At 37.2% G+C, this 26,583-nt stretch overlaps 1 protein-coding gene across 1 annotated transcript in view; it reads left to right on the top strand.

The window, feature by feature from the left end:
- Positions 1-26,583, top strand: part of Vav3 (vav guanine nucleotide exchange factor 3) — a 357,523-nt gene that overhangs the window by 62,440 nt on the left and 268,500 nt on the right. Inside the window, exon 2 of the mRNA XM_046427576.2 lies at positions 21,671-21,787. Within this exon, the coding sequence (XP_046283532.1) occupies positions 21,671-21,787 (117 nt within the window). The remainder of the gene's footprint in view (positions 1-21,670; positions 21,788-26,583) is intronic.

The raw sequence follows: 26,583 nt of genomic DNA, 5'->3' as shown, positions 1-26,583 counted from the left end.
GCAGAGAAATCTGATCATCTTTTCCTAGGCATTAGATAATTGTTTATTTAACGTATACATTGCTATATCTCTAAGGTGATAGAAATGCAAAGGCAGCCCCAGTGTCCACACTGGGGATTGTTAGTGCAGTGGCAGTTACTTTGGTCTCGGCAGTTACAGGCACTTGTCCTTGCTGCCCCTGCTCCTTGAGTTTCGCCCTGAGTCCTGGTGATAGCCTTACAATCGGGCTATGGTTGGGTAGAATCTGTTTTTCTCATCCATTTCTCTGTTGGATGCTGAACATGTCTTGCATAAGGTTAATTATTTTCTTGTGTATTTCTGAGTGGCACTTTTTGAGGATCTGATCAGTGATTGGAGTAAAACTTTAAGAGTGTCAAAGTCTTTAGTCCCATAGGTGGCCTGTTAAGACAAAGTTGTAAATATTTCAGGTTCCCCCAGTAATATCATACTAAGAATGAGTTAGAGTTCTAAAAAGTGTTTTAAATGGAATGTGACATTATTATAGATGGATTTTCTTTTTTTTTTTACAGATGTATCCTTGACTAATAAATGCCAGTCTTTTAAAAGATAAAATTACAAGCACTATACACAAGCATATACCTCCAACCCTTGTACAGTTGTTGATCCTATGTTAGGCTTGGGTTATGATTAGGCTTCTTGTGGCAAGAGGTTTTGTGGTTGAGGCGATAAAGGACTTTCTAGTAAACATAGATTATGAAAGAGCAAATTCATGATCAAACAGCTTAAAGCCTTTATATAATTTTTTTTAATCCACTGACATTGAACAATAAAAGTAGTCCACTGTAATAAAGAGAATGCACATGGCATTTTAGATGCCAACTGGGTGCTATTGACTGTTGTACAGTTGATTGGATGCATTCAGGGCAGTGACAAGCCTAATGATATTGGAAGATGGATAGTTCTGGATTTGGCCAGGTGGGAGGAGGCACTCTGCATAGTTATCTTCTTTCAAGGGCCAGTTCTTAAGGACTTGCTCAAACTAAAGTCTCTGTATCTAAGTAGAGAGTTTTACCAATTTTTTTTTTTTAACACTTGATTTATGTCTAGTATATTCTGCCAAATGCAGGTTGCCTACCAATATTTTAGAATAATGGCTTCATGGTTTAGCAGTTCTGTTTCCCTATAGCATATAATGTGTCTCTTTTTCTGGTGGGGTCAGGGTGCTGCTCATGCTTTGGCCATGGAAAGAAGTGTGTGATGTTTCCTCCAACAGGGAGTTACTGTATGTCCTGTGCAAATCCAAGCTGAAAGTGGACCTCATTGGGGAGATTCTTCTCTGCAGCAGCAGGTCCTTGGTGTGACTATTCAAACACTGCATGAGTAGATTCCTGTGAGCAACATTTACACGATATCAATAGTTATCCTACTGTTGTGTGATTTCTGTTTACTAGATATAAACTTTCACAGCTATGTAAAAGTATACACAATTTATATGTAATTGATCTTTGGGCAAGAACACATGATTGGGATAGGATTACTATGTAATAATCTATAAATAATGCTACTGTTTTTTATTGATTGATCCTTTCAAAAGTATACAGAAACCAACAAAGTGGCCAACCTTGTAAACATTTCTTTCCTGTGTCATTAGGTAATCTAACATGTAGTGAGATGTTTCAAGAGCAGCAACTATGAAGACGGGGTACCTCAGTTTGTATCCCTGGCCTTATCTTTATTGGCTAGATCACACTGGGCACGCATTTAATCTCTCCCTGCTATTTCTTTATGTGTGAAATGGAAGGAGCAACTTCCAGGGTGGTGAGGATTGAGTATGATTGCTTAGAATAGAGTCTGGCCCTTGTGATATGGCCATTTAAGGGTTCCATTAATTATTTTTCAAATTCCTGCATTATTTTTCAACAGCAGATGTAGAGTAGTGTCTTTATAAGTATAATTTAAATGGAATCCAGATGTTAGCTGTGGTTCTCTTTGCCTCTGAAGAAGTTGAATTGACTTTAGCTCCTTGTCCACTTCCTGGCTGTAAGTCCAGTGTCTTCTCTAAGGATTATCTGAAGCACAGAACTTAAGTTCTCATGGTTGTTGGGGGCCCGTGTTTTGCTTCCCCTTGCTCTGTTTTTCTCTTGGTCTTAAAGTGACTTGAGCAAGAAACCCAGACCCTTCCTCTTTATGGCTCCTCACTCCCCAGCTTCTTTCATTAGTCATTTGGGCAGTAACAGGCTTCATGAGAAGGCTGGTCAAGGAGGGAAGAAGGGTCTGAGTCAACAATTATTAGCAACATCTTTTGTACTAAAACAAACATGAACTATTCTAGTTGTTTCCATCAAGAACCATCTCAATGATCCTTTAGGGTAGTCATGGACTAGAAGCCAGATGGCACTGAGCTTAGTGCTAAATACCATGCAGGCATTTACTTGGGAAAAGAATGGGTTGAACTACCATTGGAATACTAATGCTGACCATCAGAACAGTATATGAATGGAAGAAAAGCCAGGCCAAGAAAACATTATCTTTGTCTTTCTCAGACTCATGAGCATGGAGTGTTTGACATGAGCAAACCTATACTTGATTTGCAGATATTCAGGAAAAAATATTCACTTATAATGGGATAGAAGGTAAAATTTACATATGATAAAGATATGCAGGGGTGTGGGAAGTAGATTGGACAGCATCAGGTAACTGGAATACTCCAGATATGAGTTTATTCTCCTCTGTCATTAAGGGCAGCTCTGTGGGAAAAAGTTTAAGAAGGTACACTTGATAATTGTATCAAGGAGCAAGTAATATGAAAGTGAAAATATCTTTCAGTCACTGTTTCATAGTTTGCAGATAAAACACTCTAATATTTGACAGGAGCCACTTTAAAAAATTAAGAATTATGAAGAAAGCACTTATTATCTTAAATTGTAGAGACTAGTCTGAGGGATTCTCTGTTTTTGAGGGCCATCTACCAAGATTTAGGAATCATTTTGTTTTTCCCAAATACTTAATCATAATGAAATTTCTTGTGTAATAAGATTTGTATCACTTCCCTTATGAAATTTCAGCTTGTTTTAGTTGAGATGTCTGAAACTTTTACTGAAACTTTCTGCACTCAGGAATGAATCTGTCAGGAGAGCAATAATTTGGTGCTCGTTCAAATGTCTATCTTTTCTCCTGCCTTTTCTTCTCTGAGTAGGGGAAATGGCATTTTTATCTAGTTCTAAAATTCACTGTATGCACTGACTGAGTTTTTTTTCCTTAGGGCAATCCTTGTATGAAAATTTACTTGAAATTAATAAGCATTCACTATACTACTTCTGGGAATATGGGCCTTAGTAAATATTTCTGCCTGAGATGTTAAGGAGTATTATTTCTGGACATTTGTGGAAAATAATTTAACCATCTACATGAGTGTTTGAGGGAGGTCTTTGGCAGCCCTGGAACTGCAGCAGCCCCAGTCAGTGTCCTGCAAGCACTCTCCCTGGCCTGGTGGGAGTGACCTTCCCTCACCAGGGGACTTCCTTCACAGGAAACCAGTGTGTTCATTATAAATCATGATGTTCTGTTACTGCATGGAGGTGGCCCTGGCATTTATTTCATGTAGGAGTTTTCTTATTTTTGTGATCTTGTGGGGGATATAATGAATATCACAGAATAGTTAGGGAAAAAATTGATATGGTAAGAAAAATACAATATTCAATAATCTTTAAAAAATAGGTTTCATATAATCTTGTTTAAAGGCTCTGCAAAAGTAGATTACTTTTAACACTTTAACCATATGATTTTTATTATTATAAAGTTAGAGATGAATACTCTGGGAGAAAGTATTTTCCTGGACATATAAAAATTAAACTTTAAAAGAAGCATATATTAGTCTAGCAAGGTATTAATAGAAAATCATTTAAATGTCATTGTAGATCTTGCTCTAAAAATAAGTCACAAAATAAAATTACAGGGCTAACAACATGTTCAGTGACAGAGTGACTGTATTGAACATCTGACTCATGTATTATTTTCTTTCTGAGTGACACTTAAACTTTAGCAGCCTGACCAAGCTTTTACTCTATGTATATTCTAAAATGTTTTGTAGCTCTTGATTTTGGTGGAACTATTCTAGTTGTTTCCATCAAGAACCATCTCAATGATCCTTTAGGATAGTCATGGACTAGAAGCCAGATGTCATGAGCTTAGTGCTAAATACCATGCAGGCATTTACTTGGGAAAAGAATGGGTTGAGCTACCATTGGAATACTAATGCTGACCATCAGAACAGTATATGAATGGAAGAAAAGCAGGCCAAGAAAACATTATCTTTGTCTTTCTCAGACTCATGAGCATGGAGTGTTTGACATGAGCAAACCTATACTTGATTTGCAGATATTCAGGAAAAAAAAACATTCACTTACAAAAGGATTTTGTACCATGCCTACTATTTTAATGAATGCATATGGGTTTAGTATATTTATTGTAGTATTTATATAGAGATATATAGTATGCTATGCCCTACTGATTGAATAATTCATTTTTTGTATTTTTTCCTGACATAAGTAATATTCTTAAATATTTTTAAAATTCAGATAGTAAAGAATTAAGAGTTGGCTGGAGAAATTAAAAACAAAAAGAATCATGAAGAGTAATGACACTTGCATTTGTACAACTCCTTATGTTTGTATGCTGTCCTTGGACTGTGCACTCCTGGGAAGAAGGAGCCCTCTGTCTTCTCTGTATCTTTGCCTTGAGCTCAGCTTGTGCTTGACATGTGTTTAACACATAATGGGCACTCAGTGCTTAATGTGTGAGATGAACTAATGAAACAGAGTTCTCACAGATTCTTTCAGCTAATACAACAGACCTGTTAGGGAAATACACTTATTCCCATTTTGTAAAAGGAGAAGTCAAGACTAACATGGGTTAAATGTTACCTAATAAAAACAACAATTCCACAAACAGTGGAATACGATTATGATATATTAAGCATATAAATTTAGTAATATATTTTAGTTGATTCATCATTTTATTATCAATAGCAATAAGCAATATTTAGTGAAGGCTAGTTACTGCTTATCAAAATTATGCTTCACCTATATTTCACTAGGCTAAATGCTTGTTGCTAAAATCTCAGTTCTTGTCCCCGCTGCCAATTCAATAACAAGAACATGGTTGTGAAAAATGGGAAAAAGAAGTTTTATTGCTTTGCTAGCAAAGGAGGAACACAGAACTTCTGTCCCAAAGGCTGTGATTCTGCCTATCAGCAGGAATAGGAGGCTTTTAAAAGAGGTGATTCAAAGGTTACATTCCATGTGTTCTCTGGAGTTGTAATTCACTTCTTAATTTGTGGTGGAGACATTCCTGAGATCTTCTGATACCATCCCTAAATTTGGATTACTTCATTCCTATGTTGGGTGTGTACTCAGGGACAGATAAATCATGCCCAGGATGGGAAAGAAAGGTAATCCTGTTTCCCTTGAGATTTGGGAGGGGAGAGATTAGGGAGAAGCAAGGAGAGAGGAAGAGAAAGAAACTTGTCCATTTTAAAAATAAGCTGCAGTAGCAGAGCATCAAGGGTTATGTTCAAAGCATAAAGTGGATCACTGTTACATACTCTCCTATTAGGAAGATAGAATCATGTACATTTTACAGTCTGTCTTAGAGAAATCAACTAGGCAGCAGGTAGCTGATATGAACTTAAACCTGTCTGACCACTGAGTCATTCTTAATGACTGAATTACCTCCTTATATAGCCGTACAGTTCTTGATGCAGAATCAGGATCTGTACCCACGTCTTTTGTACCTGGTTCTATTTCCCTATATATTGCGGGGTATGTGTGTCACTTGCCTCATGTTAGATCATATTCAGGACATATAACAGTGTCTCAAAAAAGGAAGACTAAAGGTATCTAGCTGTTGGAATTAACAGAATTTGAGTCAATCTAGCCATTCAGTTTTTCCATCTTAGTTTTTCTATTGCTACTGGAAATAAAACACTGTTCATTCAATCTTGTGCTCTGGATAGGCATAGAATATATGGTGATAATGTGGTGAGAGGTAATGGTGATTGTTTGGATTAGTGGATTTCTAAACAGAATATTACCAACAATGTTCTGGTCTGAGAGACACTCAGAGTGGAATCTGTTTCTGTTCAGTGTGTGGAAGCCAAAAACTGGGACTGAACTCTGAGAACCAACAGCACAAGTTTAGTCATTGGCCACAGAATGGAGAAGTAGGAACCCGGTTCTCAAATTGGTTTCTCAACCTGTTGGTGGGTGGAGAGGTCATAGATGGATACAGAGTAAAAGAAACAAGAGGAGAGGGGTAGACCAACAAAGGGGCAGCCTATTCAGGTCTGTTCCTGGAATAGATGGAGATTTCCTAGAACTCAGGCAACACCTCTTTTCATTCTTTCAAGATCCTGTGCTTCCTGTCATGGTGGCTGGTAGGTGTGCTACTTAGTATGCAAATTAGATTGTAATGAAGTTAGAGGATTAGGTTATAATGAAGTTAGAGGTTGGCTGGCTGTCACCCTGGCAGCCCTTGGATCCAGCTGGTTGGGGTCAGCCTACGTAAAGAGGAGCTTCTGGACTTTTGGCATCCTTTCTTCAGAGATAGACAAGATTAAGGCTGGGTAGAAATTCATCTTGGCCATGCTGGCAGTATACTGCCCAACAGGAATACAAATCTCTTATATTTCAAGATGACAGGATTTATTTGAAGGCTGAGAACAAGGCAGGAAAAAGAAAAGAATTAGAAACTTTTTTTCTATAATTAATTAGAATGTACCTCAACCTGTTTAGTATCCTACTCAGTTATATTTTCAGGAGATATATTATATAGAAGTGGTGGTACTTATTAAGAAAAGTAGTGTGAGTTGTGTATGTAAATATCCAGATAACATATATGATACATGCACAGGAATTCAATTTATAATTTAGTTCTTGCTAATACAGTGATTTTAGTGCAGATTCTAAATAGTCATACTGACCTTAGAACAAATCGAAACTTTATTTTAATAAAATAATTATTGTAAAATTTGGACATAAACCAAAAGACATCTATACATCAGATAACAAAACTCAGAAGTAAAATAAAGATAAATAGATATTACCCCCAATTCTAGTTCCTACTGTTTGATACCTTTAGTTTTCTTTGAGTTATTTTTTTCCAGTGAACTTTATTACAATTAAAGGGTTTGTCTTCATCTAATAAGTACTTTCACTTCTGCAGTCTTCAAGTATCAATCCAACTTAGACTGTTTTCCACCAAAATTGGACATTTTCTGATTATACAACTTTCTGAATATACTGAACTAGATCATTCTAGAACACTGTACTTCCAGATACTTATCAGTTGTTTTTTCAATAGTTTTCTGTTGACAGCCAAGTTCTATTACCTATGCTGTAGATACACTTGGCTGTCTCTACAGTGTAGGTTTCTTAATTATTTTTCAATCTTACTTCCTTTGTAATGTGTTATGATTTTTAAATGGCTATTTGCAATTTTAGTTTCCATTGTCTACAGGGAATGATTTACCATAGGTGGTTCTTGTTTAAGCCTTTTTGTCCTACTACAATTATTCATTTAAAAAAAGGTTCTGGTTTAGAAAATTAATTGCTTAGTCCTTCTTCCTTCTTTTCCCTCTCCCAGGAATATTCCTCATCCTTCACAGCACCATTACATTTTGTGTCTTCCTTGGCAACTCCAGGGAGTGCTGGTCATTGTCTTCTCAGATGTTGCACCATCTTAATCAGGTCCTTTATAACATGTACCAGATTGTGTAGTAACAAAATCAAGTTTTTTAGTCATTGTTATTTGCACCAAACATAGCCTAATTTAAGGCAAGTGCTACGTGTGTATATACACACACACAAGACACATAGTGGAGCAGAACTAGCAACAGAAGAAAGGTGTGAATGCAAATTCTGATTCTGCCATCAAGAATTATGTGGCTCTAAGAAAGTAATTTAGTTGATTACCATTACGAATGGGCTCTGGGTTCAGATAGGTTGGCTTTCATATTACCCACTCACTGCATAGTTGAACTTAGGTAGGTAATTTAAGTTTTGTAAGCCCCAGACTGTAAAATGTAGATAATTCTTTCTTTTGATTTATGTAAAATTGGGGATGAGGCTAAATTTGGAGGAGTGTGGGTGCAGAGAGAATATTAGAGAGGTTAGAAATGTGGGTAGAAAATAGAATGTAGTTTGGCACAGAAGAACAATGACTTGTATATGTGGAGAATAATTTTATTCCAATCAGCATGGAGGAGAAGATTATTGAAATGCATTAAGAAAGAAAGGCATATTCTCTTATGTAACTGGGGGAAAAGGAGAGGGGAAGGTAGTTTGCTTAGTTTAGAGCTAAGCTGATCTGAATTGCAGTTTCAACATTTTGGTGTTGGTTATTTTTAGAGTAAATTTATATGTGCCTCTTTTTCTTTGAAATTGGAATCACTTGGGGGAAATGTTGCACTTCAGGTTTCATTGTACTATGATGACCTCTCGAATAGAGAAGATATCACAGCAATGTGGCTAAAAGCAATATTCTCTGCAGAGAACATTTCATTATGCCTGTAGGCATAATAATGCTATAAGATGATAAAGTAGCCTCTAATCCTTTTATTTTCCTTCATATATAGGAATTGAAATAGTGTTCTGATCTTGAGGATGTTTTAAGAAATAACCTTCAGAATTTTTTAGATAAAACCATAATAATAATGGGTTGGAGTAAAGTATGTTATTTTGTTAAATTAATAATTATTTCAAATTTAAAGGTATAGTTTTCCCTACTCGTCACACAGTAAAATGACAAAGCAGAAAATGAACTGTAAAAAGTAAAGATGTGCCTGAAACTGTAATGTAGTCCTGGTAAGAAGATCAAACCACATGGGTGATAAAATGCCAGGGGCTTTGGTGTGTCAGAAGTGGTGCTCCCATACCGTGGCTTTATGTGAAAAGCAACCAAAAGTTCTGAACTGAAAACTCTTTAAGATGTATGCCTGGCAACATTATTAATTTTTTTTCAATGTGAGTGATGTAGTTTGGATATTTAAATATGGGGGACTGGGGTTGTAGCTCAGTGGTAGAGAGCTTGTCTAGCATGGGTGAGGCACTGGGTTGGATCCTCAGCACCACATAATGAAACAGACAAATAAAAAATAAAGGTTAAGTTCTTTAAAAAAAAAGTGAATTTAGGGAGTACTTGTAATGGAAATAGAAGAATAAAATATTGAAGTTTAGATTTCCTAAAAAATTCTTTACGAGTCAGAATGGTTGCTAACTTTATGTACTTGGTACATTTCTATCCCAAAGAATAATTATTGTGATACTTGATATAAACTTGATGGTGATTTAAAATCATATTTAATTTGTAAGAATATTCTCAACAGTGCTATTTTTAACAACATTTGCTTGTAAGTCACCATAGCCCAAAGAACATACTAAATTCAGTTCATGCTTGAAGCCATTCAGATCAAAGCTGACTTGCCAGTTTCACTGAAGCATATCTGCCTGTGGGCTTCAGGAGGCAGTCACCCTGGTTGCTGCTTACTGATGGGGTTTGGATGGAGCCTTCATGGGTGGAGGGTGCAGGGTACAGGGTGCAGAGTGAGGGCATAGATAAGCCTTGACTTTCCTAAACCATCTGGGTTGATGACAAAGCTCAAAGGAGAGTTTTCTTTGACTACTGAAGACATCCTACCAAACCTTTCAACTTTTTAGTTCTGCTTAATCGCACTTTCAAGGAAGGAGATTTGTAATTTTCTTGTTTCCTTGCCTTTGAATAGAAAACTATATTATTGGGATAGAACATTTGTTAATGTCATCCTTTTGGGCATGTTTTGTTCATTTAAAAATTGTTCTCATTTATGCTAATGGTTTTCCATGACATGCACAGGTTTTTATTTTTAAATTTTAGTTTATACTAAATACTGGTGCAATGCATTGGCAAACATAATACTTTGATCTTTGGGCGTATGTGTTGGAGAGTAAAGAATGGGGAACGAACAGTATTATAGAAGTTTCCTGCATGGGCAGAGTTGAAGGAAGAACAAGTTTATATAAACACAGATGGATAAGATTCATAGGGAGACATAAGCTATTTTGGAAATCATCTGCTTTACAAAATCCATCTTAGCTGAGTCATTCTTTTAGGTTCTTAAGAAATCTTGGGGGTTAAGGGGAAGAAAGGAAGTCCTCAACTTTGTTCCAGTGATTGAAGTTGGAGTGGTGTGGTGCTGTGCTTTACTTAGGATGGACTGCAAGTCCCTTTAAGGGGCAGATGCCTACCCTGCTGTGCACCTCATGGCCACCACTCAAGGAGACTGTGTGGCATGGTAGGGAGTCCTGGCAGGGTGCAGATCTCACTCTACTGCCCCTCAGCTCTCATGGCCTTGGGTCCTTTACAGCATCCAGTTCCTCATGGATAGAATGGAGTTGTCTTCATAGGATTTGTTGTGTGTCAGTGGTGATAATCTGTGCAAAGGGCTTAGTGTCACACCTGGGTCGTAGAAGTTTGCTGTTTGTGACAGGCAGAGCCTTTGCTGTTGCCTCATGGAGAGAAGTCCTGAGTCCAGTTGAACTACTGTGCTTCTCCAGAAGACCAGGCCTGGGTGTATGCTTGGTGTCTCACAATAACCATTCCTAACGCTGTTTTTTTCCCACTCAGACAGTCAGTTCAGCCACCCCAGCGAGGAGCAACACCACCCTACCCCCTTCAGTGGCTGGGGTGTCGCATATATAACACACAGAACTAAGTGTTGTGTTGGAATTGAAGAGTGCTGTTCATCTCTTTCTCCCTTTACAATACATCATCCCTGTGAGGGCAGGATGTGTGGCTGTCAGCTCCTTGATTTGGGACAGTCTGCCATAGGACAGAATATTGTTATTGTTAAAGACTTGGGCTTTGGAGCCAGCTGCCTGGGTCGGAACCTTGTCCCACCACTTGCTGGCTATGTGTTGGGTCAGTTATTTTACCTCTTTCTGCCAGTGGACTCATCTACACATGGAATCATGACAGTGCTTACCCAGTAGAGGCCAGGGTAGATGAAATGAGGGGGGCACTTGGGTTTATACTTCCCCTCTATTTTGGTTCCTATTTTTATCCCCTGCTTCCCAAATCCTGCTCTGACTGTACAGTAAGTGAGGTGGAAGGAGCAGCATCTGGGCAGCAGTGGACAAAGGAAGGGAGAGGGTGCTTCAGTGAGGTGTGGGTGTTCCAGAGCTGCTTCCGCAGGGGGCTGTTGGAGGTGAGAGAGGTGCACAAGGGGTTGCTTGCAGTCAGACCATCCTGTTTTAGTTTGCATGCACCTCCTTTCCTTTCAGATTAGATGTAAATACACAAATTTTTGTTCTTATTTTCTGAATAGACAAACTGTGTAAGGCTTATCTTTAAAAGCACCAAAGGCTTCTTCCCACCACTAAAATGAGGCTTTTCCCTCATTGTGAATATTGTTCTCTAAGGAGGAGCTACCACATCCGTCTGGGGTGACATAGCTCATTCCCAGATCCACAGGGAGCTGTTTTCTTGTCCCTTATGCAGTTCTGTGGGTCCTGTGCTTTGCAAAAGTGGTTCATTTCTAACCTAGGTATGAGTAAGTGGGGTTGTGCTTGTCACCCTCTATTCTACATTAGCAGGTGACTCTACTGTTGCTATTCCAGACACCACCACTGCTTGATTGTTCTCTTCCTTCCTTTCTTCTTCTATTGAGGATTGAATCCAGGACTTTGTGCCTTTGAGGCAAGTGCTCTACTCCTGAGTTATCTCCTCAGCTCTTTTAATTTTTTATTTTGATACAGAATCTCATCAAGTTGCTCAGGCTGGCCTCAAACTTGTGATCCTCTTCCTGAGTCAACCATTGCTTCTTTCTACTGACTGCCTTACTCTGCTAAATGGCTACTGTTCAACAATGTCAAAATACTGACTTTTAGCTATTGAATTCTACTGCCTCTTTATGGCCCAAGCAGAAAGAAATTCCCATTTTTCTTTTCTTTCTTTTTTTTTTGTACCCAGAATAGAGAATCTTGGCAGCCCTTTTAAAAATGTAGATTAGGCAATTTTAACATGATTTGGGCTAACTGTGCTTCAGCTAACAGTGTGGTTCAGGACTACTTTTTCTCATTAAAGGTAGTGGTATGAATACTTTCATTAGAAGATCAAGGAACATAGTAAAATAGATATTTCAGGCCAACTTGGATATTTCACTCCCTAAGTATTCAGTTTTTCAGTGCAAAGACTAAAAACACATAATGAGGATTAAAGATGTGGTGTGTTAATCTTTTTTCTAGCTAAGGACTAATGCAAGGTGACAACAAAAACCTTTGAAATTGAGTGTCTAAGTTCCTGCCAAGGGAGAGGGGTACACTGCTTCCTCTTATGAGAACAAGAGCTAGTGAAAGCAACAGAGGGTGTGTGTGTGTGTGTGTGTGTGTGTGTGTGTGTGTGTGTGTGTGTATGTGTATGTATGTATGTACATGCTTGTGTTCATATGTGCTTTAGGGACTGCTGGCTAGGGGCTCCTGAAAATCAGTTATCAGTTCACAATTGAACTTACACCAGACATAGGCAACCAAAATAAAGATTATGCATGTGAACATAATAATTTAAAATATTTATTAGTTTTATTTATAAATGTAACAGCACCAACTACTCTATTGAGGTACCTTCATAAAAAATATATTTCTACTCTAATAATGAATGTAAGGCTAGGATGACAGTTTAATGTAAAAATGCATTCTGAATTCTCTGGCTACCAAGGAATGGTTACTATTTTTTTTTTTTTAACAGATAAACTGCAGCAGTATTCATTCATAAGTTTATTTAAAACTGTGCTATTATATAAGCTTTGGAGATGCAAAGACAAAATAGATGTAATCTGTCTTCTCAAAGATTTTTACTATTTCATGGGGCAATAGTTGGGCAAACAGACATATGATTAAGCTTGAATATTACCATTACAGATGTGAGCCAGGTGCTGCAGAATGAAGAGCATGTATGTGTGTTTACCTAGCCCTACATTTATGAGCTTAATCATTTCAACAAAGTTACATATATTTCACAAAAATGCATTACCATCAAATAAAAAACAACAACCAAAAAAATACCCTGTGACTTCCCTGTTAAATAACTACATTTTTGGTTAGCTGATTAAAACCATTTCACTAAAATTAATTAAAAATGAACTAAGGCCTAGATAATCATCAAAACAGAAATATTGGTTTTCAGTATACTGAGAATAAGGGGAGTTTGGTTTTATGACTTGAATACAAGTTTTAGCTAAGAAACTATCCAATCATATTTCTATCTTCTTCTCTGAATGTCCTTTTGGAATCTTTATTTATAACATCAGGATAAAGTTGAAAATAATGTGAAGATGTTGTGCAGTGCCGAGCTGAGGTTTTTTTCAAAGGACAATGAGGATGATATCCTGTGGCACCCACTGATCCATAAAGGGAAAAGAACAGATGAGGTCATCAAACAAATAAAAATCTATCTTTCTTTGTTTCTTTTTAAATTTCTAGACGATGTAAGATTTAGCTCACTTGATTTAAAAGAGCTATAGAGGGATAAAAGGACAAGATATGGTAAAAGTGACAGGAATAGGAAACTCCAGTAAAGGAGAAACTTGCTTTTTAAAAAATTCTCTCTTCCATCTCTTCTGACTTACCACTGTAGGAAGGATGATTTGAGCCTTTGGGGGGGCACAGAGAAGGAGAGGGGCTACAGTGACAGAAGTCCTGGGGAGAGACTTGATAAAGTCTGAGCTGAGGCTCCTTCAAGAAGGAAAACTATTTGTACCACATTTGCAAGTAGGCCTTATGCTGGTCTCCTCTGTGTCTTTCAAAACCGCCAATCAGCTTATGAATGGCCTCTTATAATTCTGATTATGCCCAACTATTCATCATTGCTAACAATTCTAAAGGAGTAGTTGAAATGATCTTGTTTGCATTTGAGAAGTGTCAACAAGCTTCTCACACATACAGTGAAAAAGCCAGAGCTTGTTAAGTGTTGAGGGAAGGGGGAGGTTTTTTCAGTTTTGTCGTGAACTTTAGCCATTTGACCTCAGTGTTGCTAGCATTGAAGTGGTGACAACAGAAGTGGCACCTTCGAAAGCTACTTTTGTTGTGATGGCTTTCTGGTTATGAAACATTTTCCAATCCAGAGAGCTTTGGCCTGTGTATAATTTTAGTATGTCTTAGCCTTGTTGGTACTGAACTTTCTTCTCTGAAGGTCATGTGCATTGATGTGGAGTGCTTTTATGACATTTTCATCCCTTGACTTCGAATGAGTAAGCTATTCATCATCTTTTGGTAAGGTACAGAGAGACAAAGGGCAGTTTAAGACAGGTGTCTTTGTTATTAGAATATATTATCCATGGGTATTCCTGGGAGGGAAGCCAGGTGGCATCTAATTATTGGGCCTCTCCATGAATGAAGACAAGAATTAACTGACTCAACCAGTCTTTCACATGCCTCTGTCCCCATTTGTCAAGTTAACATTTTCAGTGAATGCTCATGCTAGCCATCTAATGTCTCTTCTCTTTTTTCTCCCAATCTTCCCTGCTCATGTTCAATTAATTGTTAGGTGTTTCCTTTCCATATTATTTCTTAGAAAATATGGAAAAACTAGAGTTCTTTCTGTTTCTCCTTCTCTCCTCCTACTCTAAATCACCATCAACTCCTGTGAGATTAATATGATGGTGTTCAAATTGTCCTGTGTTGCTTGAGTATCCCACATCATCTCCCTAATAAAAAGAAAACCATTTTTAATTCTACATACCACAAAATGAAGTTAGTATAAAATAGCAGTTAAGGATAATGGTCTTTGTAGCCAGAATGCCTGGGTTTGCATCCTGACTCCATTACTTTGGCAAATGTAATTATGTAAACTTGAATAAATTTCTCAGCCTCAGTATATATAGAAGAAAAAACTTTCCCAATTGGATTATTATGAGGATTAAATGGTATAAACATTTAGCAGAGACATAGCAATCACTCAAAACTCATAGCATTAGTAATCATAAAATACAAGGCTGAGTAGTGTTCTTAGAATCCTTTAACCTCCACTTCTTGTAGGAAAAAGCTTGAGTCCTTTTGGCAGAGCAGGAAAACCACAGCTCCTTCTCCTGTCCATCTTCCACTTCTCCTGCCCAGGACTGTGTCCCTCTTAATCACTTCCTCTGCCCCCAGTGGTCCTGGCTTTGACTTCTCCCCTGCTCATTCACATATCCTGCTATTTCCCTGGAGTACCCTACACTCTAGTGATTCCCTTTTCCCTCCCTGTGCATCAACCATTTCTTCTGTTTGTGGGGCTGGCTCCCCCCCATCCTTTAGGTCTCATCTCATGTAGCAGTTATTCCAGAAAGTTGTCCTGATTGCCCAGGACTTGCAAGAACTTTTGAATGTCTTCATAGCCATTGCCACCCTATCTTATAATTGTGGATTCACTTGTCAGTCTGCTCTGCCTGCCTCTACTTTGGAGGTAGGGCCTGGGTCACATTTCCTTTTTCATTCCCAGTTCTTGGTGTTGCATTCAGTTCACATTGTCTAGCACATTAATAAGTTCAACAGTTTCATGATGACTAGCATATAACAGATATCTGATCAATACCCTTTATAAATGGCTGTTTGTAATTTGTGTGTCGTTACTTGGCAACTCTTTATCTTATATGGATACATTTAGTACTTAAAAAAAAAACCCTGAAGTCATTTAATTATACTTCCTAAAATTCTAAATTTTAAGAAATGCTAAAGTTATCTCAGGCAAATAAGTTATATGACGTAGCAAAGTTGTGTAATTTTTGGTCAAGAATAAGACATGGTTGTAAAATAATGAGATGGACTTGTCCTTGTGCCACATAAGCCACCTGAAGGCAGTATTTTTCAGCTGCTAAAGATGACACACAGAACGTCAAATCAGAACCTTCTGATCCCAAAGACTGAGTAGATTGTCTTAGGGAAAAAAGCTTAACACTGAAACACTCTTATGTAAGACAATCACATCTCTAGCTATAAAATTTCATCTTAATTATTCTTCAGTGATTTCAAGTCCCTTTTATCCTGAAAAGAGGGAGATAAGAGTTGGCTTATTACATATTCCATAAAAAATTATATCATTTTCTGAAAGGCACCTTAGAGATCAGTTAGACCAATCCTGTTGGCTCTTTCAGTTGCAACTGGTAGATAATTTAAGAAAAAGTTAGAGGCATTGGGTCATTTAATGTAATTGGCTTATGTAAGAAGTAGTCTGGAGTTCAGGCTTTGGTAAATACCATTTGCTATTTATGAATGGAAACAGACCTTTTTGGGGAAATGAGTATTCAGAACTAGGTCTGAGAAAATATGACATGAATTTGGGACAACTTGAAGACAAGAAGATGAATGAAATTATACCAAAAGGACACAGAAACCAGTTTGAAGGATTCCTCAGAGGCAAATTTGGGATAATATGAAGATCAAAAAGGATAATGAGAACAGTTGATTTGCTCACAAATGAAATAAAGAAAGGAACACAAGATTATAAATTTACAAAAGATCATACATTTACAAATTTATAAAATTACCAATGAATAAAGGTGAAAGGAATGATAGAAAAATCACAATTTTACAATTCCAAATGGAATAATTGGGACAATCCGAAGATGCTGTATGCATTGTGAAAACAAGTTTGGGAAATAGGATGCCACGTTACCCTGTTTTCACCCCAGGCTATTTACAGAGATGAAGGAGATGTGTACCTTTACAGTAGAGAGTCCTGGTAGTAACCATCTTAACCAAGTGTGAGCTTAGCATCAGTAGTAATGGGATAGCCCAACATTTTATGTCTTCTGATATGAGGAAATATGAAATTCACAATATGGAATATGAAGCCTTTTTTTTTTTTTGCCAAAACAGCTTGGTTTGAACCTAGATTTTTGTTCACAGGAAACACAAGTGATAGAAGAATAGGTTTGATGGCACTGTGGGGAAATAGTCAAATGAAGAATGTGGGGCAGTTTATAAAACAGTTTCAGCTCTTCAGAAAGTCCATGTCACTAAAAACGAAACAAAACAAAACAGAACGATAGCTTTGGGACTTTTAGATAAAGGGATATTGAAAGATAAAAACCACTAAATGCAAGAGCTGAAACTTGATTGGATCCTAGATAGGGCAAAAATAATATAAAAAGGCATGAGATGAACAATTGTGGAGATGTGAATTTGGAATGTATGCTAGATAATACAAAATTATTGTTAATTTTCTTAGATGTAATATAGATATTATTGATATGTAGGAAAGTATCTCTGTATTCCTAGAGATGCATATTGAGTTATTTATATGCATTTATAACTTACTCTCAAATGCCTCAGCAAAATATACTTTCTTTCTTTTTTTTTTTAATTTTTAAATGTACAAATACAAAAGCCTATATGGTACTCTGTTACAATTATTATGTAGGTGGGTATGTTCATCATATTTCAGTTTTTCTTTTGGCTCAGAATTTTCTTAAGTAAACTTGAAAAAGGAAAAGTAGGATGAAAGCTGGAGTGGTGAGCACAACTTCTAAAATACCACGAGGGGCATGTCTCTGTCCTGCTTGTGCCCATGGCCCTGTGAGCATCCAATGACCTGTGAGCCTTGTGCTGTCAGCCAACTTTTGAGGATTATGACAATTTGCTGATAAATTTAATAGAGGAGCTTGAGGTAGAGCCTTAATCGTTTGTAGATTTTCCAGTGTAATGTTGCAGAAATTAAAAAATGATTGACGGAAGCATACATTAGAAAAGGGTAACCACGTTTGAAGACTGCCTGGAAAAGCAAGAACATACCAGTGACTTTTTCCAAATCCAGTAAATATTTGTTGAATTTAGCAGAATTGAACTACTTAGGGGACAAGTAAGGTTAACATTTGTTCCAGAAGAGGAAAGACTGTTTTTCAGTCTTATGTGCATGCAACAATGACTAAATTTTATACTGTTTTTACTTTCAGTAATACTCTTAGCTTTACTGAATTAATGATCAAAGCACTTTAGTAGAAGCCAACTGCAGTTTTTCCTATATATGGGGAAATTTGAGTTTGGTGAGAAATCTTCAGAGGGTGGCATTTGCAGTTATGCTTTGTTCCTTGGTGAGCTATGAGTCCGGCACTTAATTATGTAAAAAATATTGCAAGAGAGCAGTTGCATAATCCCCCAGAGTGTAATTATTATCCGTCTTGGCAGAATGCAAGCCTTTTAATCTGTAAATAAGCAATTCTATGTGGAAGAGCAACATGCAGAGTGATTCTGTGTTGTAAAGGTCTCTTATGAATTTTTAAAGTGAAAGCAGTAACTGCATGTGCTGATTGGCTGCAGCCTGTGTGTTTCAAAGGGTTTATGATGCTTCCCTTGTGGTTTTAACCCCTCCTGAAATATTTAAGCCTCTGAGGATGATTCCTGTAAAGGGTAAAACTGTGTCTAAGTTAAGCTTATGACAAATCTGAATGTTTCAAATGTAGAGGAAGTAACATGTGCTTTCTGCGAATTAAAAAGCAAACCAAGATTAAAAAGAAAAACAAAATGAAACATGCTTAAAAAAGATGCAATAATTAGCTAAGATGTTGATCACTTATTGGAGGTTAAGTTTTTACTTTTGAAATTATTTTGGCATAATTGATACATAGCAAGAATATTTAAAATTTTGACATGTATGATTATGATTTTTTAAAAATGTGTGCCATTGCAAGTAATGCTTCTACAAAAGAACTAATTCATTCTCAGGACATGTGTTTATTTTACTTAGATGAATCTGAGTCTTTTTGATATGAAAAATGAATTCTCACTTTTCGGTTTTTGAGTGGTCAGCAGTGTCTGCCTGTCCTTCTGCACCTCCTGTAGGTGTGACTGAGCTGACCATGCCCCTCTCTGGGGTCAGCCTCTGCACTTCAGCATCTGATCCCTTCTCTTTTGCCTACCCAAGGACTTCATTTAGGGATACTGTGCCTTGCTCTTTCCTAATTAACTTTTCCTTCTCCAGCAGGGTACTCCCATTGAAATAGAAACACATCGTCATAGTTGCCATTGTTTTTAAAAACCCTTCCTTGAATTCTCTGGCTCCATCTGTTTCCCTTTGTAGCCAGACTTCATCATCTCTCTCCTGTATCCACTCTCTCCTGTTGTTTCTGGAGCTGCTCCAGCCTTTCACTCCAGTCCCCACATAGGACCTGCTTCTGTCAAGGAATGCATGTCCTTCATACTCCAAATTCCATGAAAACAGCACAGAAGCACTTGACCTAAATCTTACTTAATTCCCAAGTATCTTATTTTTTTTTTTTTGAAGTTATTATAAATGGATAGTTTTCCTTATTTCCTTCTCAGAGGATTTGTCACTGATATACAGAAATGCCTTTGATTTATGAGTGTTGATTTTATATCCTGCTACTTTGCTGAATTCATTTACTAGTTCTAGAAGTTTTCTGATGGAGCTTTTTGGGTCTACTAGGTATGGAATCATATCATCAGCAAATAGTACTAATTTAAGTTCTTCTTTTCCTATACATATCCCTTTAATTTCTTTCACCTGTCTAATTGCTCTGGCTAGTGTTTCAAGAACTATGTTGAATAGAAATGGTGAAAGAGGGCATCTCTGTCTTGTTCCAGTTTTTAGAGGGAATGACTTTAATTTTTCTCCATTTACAATGATGTTGGCCTGAGGTTTAGCATAGTCTTTATGATTTTGAGATATGTTCCTGTTATCCCTAGTTTTTCTAGTGTTTTGAACATGAAATGGTGCTATATTTTGTCAAATGCTTTTTCTGCATCTGTTGAGATGATTATATGATTCTTATCTTTGAGTCTATTGATGTGATGAATTATATTTATTGATTTCCGTATGTTGAACCAACCTTGCATCCCTGGGATGAATCTCACTTGATCATGGTGCACAATCTTTTTGATATTTTTGTATTCAATTTTTGAATTTTATTGAGAATTTTTGCATCTGTGTTCATTTAGAGAGATTGAAATCTGGGAATGGAACTACCATTTGACCCAGCTATCCTTCTCCTCAGTTTATACCCAAAAGACTTAAAAACAGCATACTACAGGGACACAGCCATATCAATGTTTATGGCAGCACAATTCACAATAGCTAAACTGTGGAGCCAATCTAGATGCCCTTCAGTGGATGAATGGATAAAAAAACCGAGGCATATATACACAATGGAATTTTACTCAGCAATAAAAGAGAATAAAATCATGGTATTTACAGGTAAATGGATGGCGCTGGAGAAGATAATGCTAAGTGAAGTTAGCCAATCCCCAAAAAACAAATGCTGAATGTTTTCTTTGATATAAGGAGGCTGACTCATAGTGGGGTAGGGAGGGGGAGCATGAGAGGAATAGATGAATTCTAGAGAGGGAAGAAGGGAGGGAGGGAAAGGGAGGGGGCAGGGGGTTAGCAATGATGATGGAATATGATAGACATCATTATCCAAAGTACATGTATGAAGACACAAATTGATATCAACATACTTTCCATACAACCAGAGATATGAAAAATTGTGCTGTATATGTGTAATCAGAATTGTAATGCATTTGGCGGTCATTTACTTTTTAAAAAAAATCAATTAAAAAAATAAATACATCTTACTTGACTGTCTGCAGCATCTCACATTGCTTGTTACTCTCTTTGCTTAGAAACATTTTTAGCTTTGATTCAGGGAAGCCCATCTTTGATTTTTTTCCTTCCGCCTTGATCATTCTTTGTCAGACTCCTCTGTAGCCACCTCCTCTTCTCCTGATCTCCTAAGGTTTCCTGCCCTCAGATCTCCTCTCCTTTCCCAAAGTGGTCTCAGCCAGCATCATGATTCAGTGTTCTCTATACTCTAAAGATTCCCAGATTAATGTCTGAAGTCCATACCATTTCCTGCCCCATGTTCCATTGGATGACTTATGGTCATCTCAGATTCAACACAGTTGCAGGGCAACACCTGGTCTACCCACAGTTGTGTCTCACCTGGGTTATTGAAGTAGCCTCCTGTCTGGTTTTCCTGCCCTATTCTCACTCTAGCTCTCTTCAATCTATATCCAATGCAGCAGCCCAAGAAGACCCTTGTAGAACGTATTTTGTCCCTGATCTGTTCCATGTCCTCCAATGGCTTCCCTTATCAGTTAGAATAAAAGCTGTCTGATAAGGCCCTTCACCATCTGACCCCATGACCTTTCTAGCTCACCTCCTACCTTTCTCCCCATTACTCACTCTACTTTGGCCCTTTTTTCAAACATACTCAGACACTCCTGCCTCAGGGCCTCAGTATGTGATGCTTCTTAACTTAGGTTACCCTGTCTACTTTTCTGCATGGCTTGCTCCTTAAGTACCTCGGATCTCTGCCCCATCCTCTTCTAAAGAAGACCTGGCTAAGTTCTCCCCACCTACCTCCACCAGCTCTCTGGATCTCTCCTCCCAGTTTTAACCACCATATGAAAATACAAATGTTTGCCTCCTGTGTTGCTGTATTTGTTCTTGTCTGTTTTCTCCTGTTGGAATGTAAGCTTCATGAGGGCAGAAGCTTCGCCTGCCTGTCCACAGCCATATTACTGGACTGAGAATGGATAATCAGTCAGTGCTTCTGGGTGAGCAAACAGCACCTTCAGGAGTGGATTGGTTCTGTCACTTTTGTAGCAACTTAGGTGTGGCAAAAGATTGGTAGCATTTGGAATAATTCACTCTATACTGATAGCTATTTTTTTTTATTTCTCAGTTTCTCTGTTTGAAGAACATACGGACATTTCTCACAGCCTGTTGCGAGACGTTTGGAATGAGGAAAAGTGAACTCTTTGAAGCATTTGACCTGTTTGATGTTCGTGACTTTGGGAAGGTAATTGCCTTAAAATTTTTAAAAATATTTTTATTAGACTTTATAGTTATACATGTAGTTGGTGCTTTTATAATATTTTTATTGGAGCATGTTTGATCATCATTGGAGAATGTTGTTAACTCTTAAGAAGTAAGTGGTCTATGTATCAGCATTGTATTAGTTAAACTTACCATGTAGGTGGTTCTGCCAACAAAACCACACATGAGAAATAATGAAAATGAATAAATAACAATGACTTTACAAATGAGTTTAGAATTACTTTCTAATTTAAAGCAGCATAAGGAGAGTCTTTTATTCAGAGGCAATTTTTCCTGCTGCTTACCTGTGAGGGTAGGGTTATGTTAACACCTCCTTTAGATAGTTCATTGGTTCTTAAGTCTGAAGACCAATATTCTTCTCCCTCCAGTCTTCTCTATATCTGGATGGCATCTAGTTTGTGAGAATATTCTGTTGCCCTTTTCTCTGTTTTGACACTTGGGAGGTGAGTTAGAGAAGATATATCTCACTGAAATATTTGAGATTGTTGTGTTTTCCTTTCTTTATAATTTATTTCTGTGGTGCTGGGGATCAAACCCATGCCCTCATATATGCTGGGCAAGTGCTTACCACTGATTCACGACACCAGCCAGTTTGTTGAATAATTCCTCTTGCTTGGATTTGAGAATGTATCTGTTGGATTTGTTGAATTTCAGTGATATTTCTCCACACAGAAATTGTTTTAATGTTTACTATTACTACTTATGTGTACACTAGGCATGTGTATATTAGGTGAAAGAAACCATCCTTTCAAAAGTTATGGTCTGTTATTATGACTTGATTAAGCATTTAGTTATATGCCTGGCAAGTAAGTAACCATTAAAAAATCAGTGACTGAGGTGAAATTACTTTAATCTCTGCTGACATTATTGCACAGTGAAAATCACAGAAGGAGAAAAGGACCAAGCAATATTGAGAAGTTTGCTTCTATTCTTCAGCTCAGGTGCCTATCAAAAGGCGTGCTGAGAGTCACACTTTATGTGGCTTTTATGATGTAATATTTTGCTAATAAAATAAAAACCAAGCAACAGATTGTTTTTCTTGGCAATGGGAGTGAATAGTCTAAACTTGAGACAGAAACGTAAGAAATTAGATACTGAAATACAACAAAGATGGGGAAGCTATTCTGTGTGGCTTGAGTTCTCTTTCTGGTTTTAATCCAAAGTCATTTCATGATCTTTGAAAAGTCACAGTCTTCCTAGTCCTCAGACATCCTGCCAGCTTGGAAGCAAAATGGGTGTAGGAACGTGATTTCTAAGATTTCTTTTATCTCTGGCAAGCTGTGATTTAACTGTCTTGAGGTCCCAAATAAAAATGATGGAGGATAAAATATGGTGAAAGGAACTGAAAGCCAGGCCCTTAGTAAGGAAATGGAAGGACATTTGGTTATGTCCTTGAAGTTCAGTCATGAAGACAAGAGAAATAAAATAGAAGCCTAGGTGAGGAAGACAGTTCTCTAAGCTGTCGGTCCTGAAAAACACCAAGAGACCCTTGTTTTCATTCTTCTTTGATCCTTTCCCTAGCCTGTTTTTTGTTTGTTTGTTTGTTTGTTTTAAATCTTCCGTGACTTTCAACTTCTCTTTTGGGGAAATGAAAAATGAAAATGATTTGTGGAAATGAAAAATTAAAAAATCCTTAACTTAAAAAAATTTATTTTAGTTGTAGACGGACACAATTTTTAAAAAATATTTATTTTTTAGTTGTAGTTGGACACAATACCTTTGTTTTATTCATATATTTTTATGTAGTGCTGAGGATAGAACCCAGGGTCTTGCATGTGCAAGGCGAATGCTCTACACCTGAGCCACAACCCCAGCCCCAACAATTTATTTATGTATTTATTTTTATGTGGTGCTGAGGATTGAACCCAGTGCCTCAAACATGTGAGGCAAGTGCTCTACCACTGAGCTATGACCCCAGCCCATGCCTTAACTTTTTAAAGCTCATGAAGAAGTTATTCTTTTTTTTTTTTTAAAATTTATGTACGTATTATTTTCAGGAATTAAACCCGGGGCACTTAACAAACTGAGTTATAACCCCAGCCCTTTAAATTTTTTATTTATTTTTTTGAGACAGGGTTTCTCTAAGTTGTTAGGGACTCTCTAAGTTGCTAAAGCTGGCCTCAAACCTGCAATCCTCCTGCTTCAGCCTCCTGAACCACTGTGATTACAGAAATGTACCACCATGCCCAGCTTGGGAGACTGAATTAATAATAGTTGATAGATGTTCCTTTTCAATCTTCTCAATGCAATTCTTTTTTTTTTCAAATTTTTTTAATTCATTTTTTTAAAAAAAAATTTTAGGTGTAGTTGGACACAATACCTTTATGTTATTTATTTTTATGTGGTACCGAAGATCGAACCCAGCACTTCGCACGTGCTAGGCATGTGCCCTACTATTGAGCCACAACCCCAACCCGAGGAGCTATTCATTTTTCATTCAAGTTTGCAAAAAGTGGTGTTGATGAAGATTGGGAAGTTATATAAATATTTTAAAAATGCTTGGCTATGTTCTAGTGAAATAACACTGCCTGTTAGATTGATTAGACATGGAAGCTTTGTAGGGAAGTTGAATTTACAAATAATTGAATGTAAAGGAATGAGCCATATGTGTCTCAGGGATAACTGTATTTCTGGCCACTCTGTTTTGGCAGTGGTTAAGTTGAAGCAGAATTAAACTTGAAACTGTGGTTTAGAACTTGAACCTGCACTTGCTACTTTAAAGTCACACACATTTTTGCTATTGCTTTGATTGGTGCAGCTCTTTCTTCAGAACTGTATTTGACCTAAAGAAACCAACTAAAAGTTCATCCCCCTCCATAATTTCCATATTTCAACTATTAAATACTCTGAGCAAAACTACCAGTATGACCAATTATTGACTTGTAATGTGCAGGTATCTTTTCAATCTTCCTGTTATTTTTTTAATCCTCATGACAACCATATGAGATAGGTACTATTATTTTTCAATGAAAAAGACTGCACTCAAAATTTCATATCTAATAGTGGTTGGAGCAATTATTTGACCTAGATCTGGCTGATTCTCACCACTATGTCATGTACAAACATCCACATGGCTATAACACGTAACAGCATGATCTCAGGTGCTTTGCATATATTCATGCAATCTTTTTATCAATCCTACTGGGTGGATACTATTATTATGCCTACTTACAAATCCTAGTTTGGGAGTGATAGAACTGGGGTAATTCACATAGTTCTAAATTTTTGAGCAGAAAAATATTTGAATAGGGTATCAGTTCAGAGAAACAACAACTTTTGATAACGAGAGCACAAAATTTAACAGGATTTGGATGGGCTTATTTCCTTCCATTAGGATTTATTGAATTTTTGGTCAACTTAAAATGAAAAATCTGTGTTTGTATACTTTAATTCATGCAGATAATGAATCTAGAATTCATGGTTATTTAGTGCCCCCTTTTTTTTGCCAAAGAACATATTATTTGTAAGAGCATTTTGAAGTTTTCAGAGTACTTAATATTATCAACCTCATTTGATTCTCATAGTAGTCTTGGAAAGGCAGCAAGCAAGTGTTCCCTGAGATGCTGGGAGGATCCAGTGATTTTTTTTAAGATGTCCTGGCTTAGGAAGAAGAACGGGAGCTTGAGTTCAGGCTCTTGACACTCTGCTTTCCTTGTCTGCTGCTACATATGTTTTGGGTGTCACTCTTGTGTGATGGTCAGGGAAAAGGTTCAAATGCACAGGACAAAACCAAAGGAATTGACAAAACTAAAAAGTACAAGTGATGTCTGACTCTGGATCTAATTGCATTTTATTTTATCTTTAGAAAGGAAAGATTCAGTATGCTGCATGAGTTGGTTATACAATGGTGTTAAAGTTAATAACCACATAGACAAATGTTTCACGGATTTTTGTTGGTATACATGCAATCGATTCTTAACTATGTCTTCTCTGCCTCTCCCCACTATGGTATATTCTGCTCCTTAATCTCTGTCCAAGGGCTCCCTTGGGTTTCAGTTCAGGGATTCGAATGTTGGATCATAGGCTTGACATGGATGTGTTTTCATCTGAAATGTAAGCAGATCCTGGGAAAAATGTTAATTGGCACAAATGAATGATAGTTTTGCTTTTATGAGATAGTGAAGAGCATACATTTTGAGAATTCTAGAAGCGTTTATGCTAATTTTGCCTTCAGAGATTCCTTTACTTTCTAGTATTGAGCTCCTTACTCAGTGTTAATTTATTGCAATTCAAACTCAATCAACATCAACAAAAATTAGAAATACACGCGTACACACACACATCCCATCACACAGATATGAGGAATGAGCTTAATAACTTGAACTCTTCTTACCTTGAGGTTAAGTGTTACTTACTCTCAGGACTATTATGTTCTGATGAGAGGTGGAGTCCTTAGCTAGGACAGCAGAGGCTGGTCCCTGCTCAGCAGTAGGGAGGCTTAGTTGCCCTTTCAAGAAGCCACATAGCTCCTCTCCTTTTTGGTTTACACTTTGAAAAATCACTTAACTTTCTTTAAGAAAAAAGATGAGTCCTTTTCTGGCTTCTGATTACAACAATAGGTAAAATCTTGTTCCACTTTCATGATGCACATAAAGAATTTGCTATCACCCTGCTGATTGTCATTTTCTGAATAACATTCTTGTTGTTTGGAAATGTTTCCTCCTGAGCAGTCTTTTGTCACCTTCACAGAACAGAAGCACTTGGGATTTTTCTTTAATGGGACCATTTCTAGTAATAGAAATCAGGCTGCTGCTGAAG

The sequence above is a fragment of the Marmota monax genome, unplaced genomic scaffold, assembly GCF_021218885.2.
Source record: "Marmota monax isolate L192 unplaced genomic scaffold, Marmota_monax_Labrador192_F-V1.1 WCK01_AAM20220418_F8-fsc00184, whole genome shotgun sequence".
Lineage (NCBI taxonomy): Eukaryota > Metazoa > Chordata > Mammalia > Rodentia > Sciuridae > Marmota > Marmota monax.
The sequence above is the reverse complement of the archived record's forward strand: the minus strand, read 5'-3'. Positions and strand labels throughout refer to the sequence as shown.